General features: G+C 50.5%; 1 protein-coding gene across 1 annotated transcript in view; it reads left to right on the top strand.

Moving 5' to 3' along the window:
• The first annotated feature begins 1256 nt into the window (after positions 1–1256).
• The window catches only part of LOC121660856 (TOG array regulator of axonemal microtubules protein 2-like), a 20464-nt gene continuing 18395 nt past the window's right edge, over positions 1257–3325 (top strand). Inside the window, exon 1 of the mRNA XM_042020414.1 lies at positions 1257–2076. Within this exon, the coding sequence (XP_041876348.1) occupies positions 1836–2076 (241 nt within the window). The 5' untranslated portion in view covers positions 1257–1835. The remainder of the gene's footprint in view (positions 2077–3325) is intronic.

The raw sequence follows: 3325 nt of genomic DNA, 5'->3' as shown, positions 1-3325 counted from the left end.
TTGTGAACAGAAAAAATCAAATCCAAAAAGTGCAAAACCCAGCCCAGATGTGAGTGGGAGTTACAAAAATAAATGCCTTGAAAAGTAGCTTTGGAAAGTGCCTTTCCTCCTAGACAGTGTCAAACCCACAGGCCTGGCCTGCTGGGGCTTAGGGCTGGCTGCCCTTGGGAAGGGAAGGGGATGGTGTTGGGACGGGGGTTTTGCGGCCATGGAAACGAGAGAACCACGGGCGAGCGCGTCACAAAGGGGCAGCCCCGCGCTGAGGTTGTGAAGGTGGCGGGTGTCACAGACACAGCGGCAGGAGACGCGTCTGGCTCTGCCTCTCTGTGCCGACTGCTGGCGATTGGAGTCCCCCGACCTTGTTCTAAGGCTGGGTACCAAGCTGCCGTCGCTGTCTACGCCGAGAGCGTTCCCAAATTCAAACCCAGAGACTTCTGCGAGGCAGAAGCACGGGTTCCAACATGGACTTCAGTGGAAAAGGAAAGACCGCTGAAGAAAAAGGTGAGGATAGAATGGAGATGAAAGGCCTCAGCCAAATGGAAAAAAATCCCAGCAGATTTCAGGGAAAACTGGTCGATGGTGGTCAGTGCTGGCTCTGTGTCAGAGTAGGTGGCTGACAGGTACAGATGATCCTGTTGGGATGCCCAAGGCATCACAACATTCTGTCCTTAGTTTACTCTGCTTTCTCCTTTTTCTCAGTAGCCAAATCACTCATACTGCCAGCCAGGACAGGGACTGTGGCCACAGCAGACCACAAGTGGACATGGTCATAAGATGCAAGGCCTGTTTCTACCATTGCCATCAATGTCAGGTCTCACTAAAAATAAATTTCCCGTTCTTCCTCTGCTTGCTGATCAGCTCGAACCCTGACGATGTTATAACGGTGCTATTAAAACACCAGCAAGGCCTGCCTGCTTGCTGAGAGGTCTTGCTGCTTTGCAGGAACAGCAGTCAGGACTGTGTGGGTCTGTACTTGGTATGCACAGAAGCCCAGTCTCAAGAAGGAATGGGTTTTTTCCCCTCTTATCATTGCAGCCTTCCACCTTGCCCTTCAGGCTTGGCAGGTCCATACCGTTAAGAAGAATTACAGCGATGCTAGTTTCATGAAAGATCAAAACAAAGCAAACTTCTCAATATTTAAAAAACCCCTTGAGTGCCTCACCCATTCGATGAGTAGATATCAAAGGCTGGAGTTCGACTAACTCACTTCTTAGAGAAGAAAGCAGGCAATAAATCCCTGGAACCATGAATTAGAGCAAAAGTGGGATATTTGGATGACCCATTTGTTCCCTACAGATACAGGCTACTTGAGTATTGGGGACATCTCATGGGGAGTGCAATGCTTCTGCAGCTTCTAACACGTGGTGCCATTGTTTGTGTCCCAGCACTGCCTTTGTTGTAAAGAGAAATAAAAACCACCAAGAAAACCCAACCCAGAACTGAGGGGGAGTTACAGAAACAAAGGCCTTGAAAACTGGCTTTGGAAAGCAATTACTTCCTAGGTGGAATTGTCAAATTCTAGAGACCCCTGTGGGTTGCCAACTGTTTGGAAGGAAAGGGATCCCCAAGTAGTGGATGAGCCATGAGCAGCACAGAAGCAAAGTAGTGGAATCTCTCTCTCCTGTCCTGCCAGCTCCATACAGTTCAGAGCAATTATAGTGATGCTAGTTTCATGAAAAATAAAAACAAAGTGATCTTCTCAATAATAAATAACCCCTCGAGTGCCTCAGCCATTAGTTGTGGTGATTGTAAAGGTGGGAGTTCAACTAACTCACTTCTTCCCTTGTACCTGATCTACAGCTTCTTCAGTAGACAAAACCTCAAGGAAGAAGTGGATGGAGACCATGCCTAAGGAGGGCCCTGTGCGGCCTCCCCACCCTGGTGCCCTCCCGCCCCTGGCTGGCTGCAAGGATGCTGTGCAGACCCCCAGGCTTGGCAGTGCAGGTCTCCGCTCACAGCCTGCTCAGGGGGCCTTGGCCCAGGAGCCCCGGCAGGGGCAGCTGAGCAGCGCTGCCCCCGGGGTCACTGCCAGGGAGCACAAGGTGAAGGCTGAGCATGGCTCAGCCTCACAAAGAGGTAAGGCGGGAGCTGGGCCGCTCTCTGGCAGGAGGAAGGCTCTTGTGCCAGCCTAGAGAGCCTGGGCACATTGCCAGGGAACAGTTCTGCCCTGCATGTGCCCCCTGCACTGAGCTGTGCTGCTCCCAGTGCCCCGTGGAGCTGTAGGGCTGCTCAGCTGTGGGGCCGGGAGAGGAGCAGGAGGGTGCGTGTGCAGCTGAGCCATTCCTGGAAAGCACAGGCCTCTGGGCTCCCTGCTGTCCCAGGGCAGCCCAGAGGCCAGGCTGTTCCTGTGCTGGCTCTGTGCAAGTGGGTCAGGGTGTCTCCCTGGCCTGCCTCAAGTGGCTGCTGGCAGGAGCATGTTTCCCTGTGCAGCTCTTTAGAAGTTTCCAGGGAATCTCTCACATGAAATACTGTAGCTTCAGATGCTTTATGTTGGCGTTGTGGCCTCTGTTATATTTTGTGTCTCCACTTTGCAGTTGGGACTGACTGCACTGGTCCCAAGGAGGTTACCCTGGAGTCAGTAGTTTCCCTGTCAACTTCTCAGATGCTCTTACCTTCCAAGGCCTTGCCTCCCATCCGGAATAGCCCTCCTTCTCAAAGCCCATATCTAACTCTTTTTTATTATTAAGCTGACCATTTTGCAGGGCAAAAAATCCTGATTTAAGACACTGGTTTTTTGCTACTTTGCTGCCACGTGTTTTTATCCTCTGTGAAGCCATGTAAAGAGTGATTCATCCTCTGAGTTTTAAGGGCTCTGTTGGAGAGTGTTTCAGAATGAGCTACATTGTTCCACTTCCATTAGGAAAATCAGCCTTTAGTCAGACTGGCCTGAAAGTGGCCCAATCTCACACAGTTTAGAATGAAAATCCTCGGGGAAAGCAAATTATCCAGTTTCAAGAACACAATTCACGTTTGGCTAACACTCCTGCCATCCTAAGCTTTTCTTTTCATGTCCTCTAAAATATTGCCACAAAGAGAAGAAAATATTGATCTAAATGCTTACGGGCATTGGAACCCAGGAGTTCTTTTAGGAACCAGGAAGAAGATGTTTACTAAAATCAGCACGAATTAGGACAGATAAGAATCTCTGTCAAGAGCAAGCTCCGTCTCTGCCCTTCTCTATCAAATGCAGCGGCTCTCCAGCATCCAGGGCTGAGGCCTCCATCATGCAGGAGGTTTCATTCTGCTGGCCACAGAGTAATGCCATGTCTGCTGCCAGTGCACTGTGGCAGTAGCCCATCCATTGGGAGAGGTTCTAGGCATATGT

This window comes from Corvus kubaryi, unplaced genomic scaffold, assembly GCF_017639235.1.
Source record: "Corvus kubaryi isolate FWS band 111438036 unplaced genomic scaffold, C.kubaryi_AGA036_p1.0 36971, whole genome shotgun sequence".
Lineage (NCBI taxonomy): Eukaryota > Metazoa > Chordata > Aves > Passeriformes > Corvidae > Corvus > Corvus kubaryi.
Note: the sequence above shows the minus strand (reverse complement) of the source record. Positions and strands in the feature narration are given on the sequence as shown.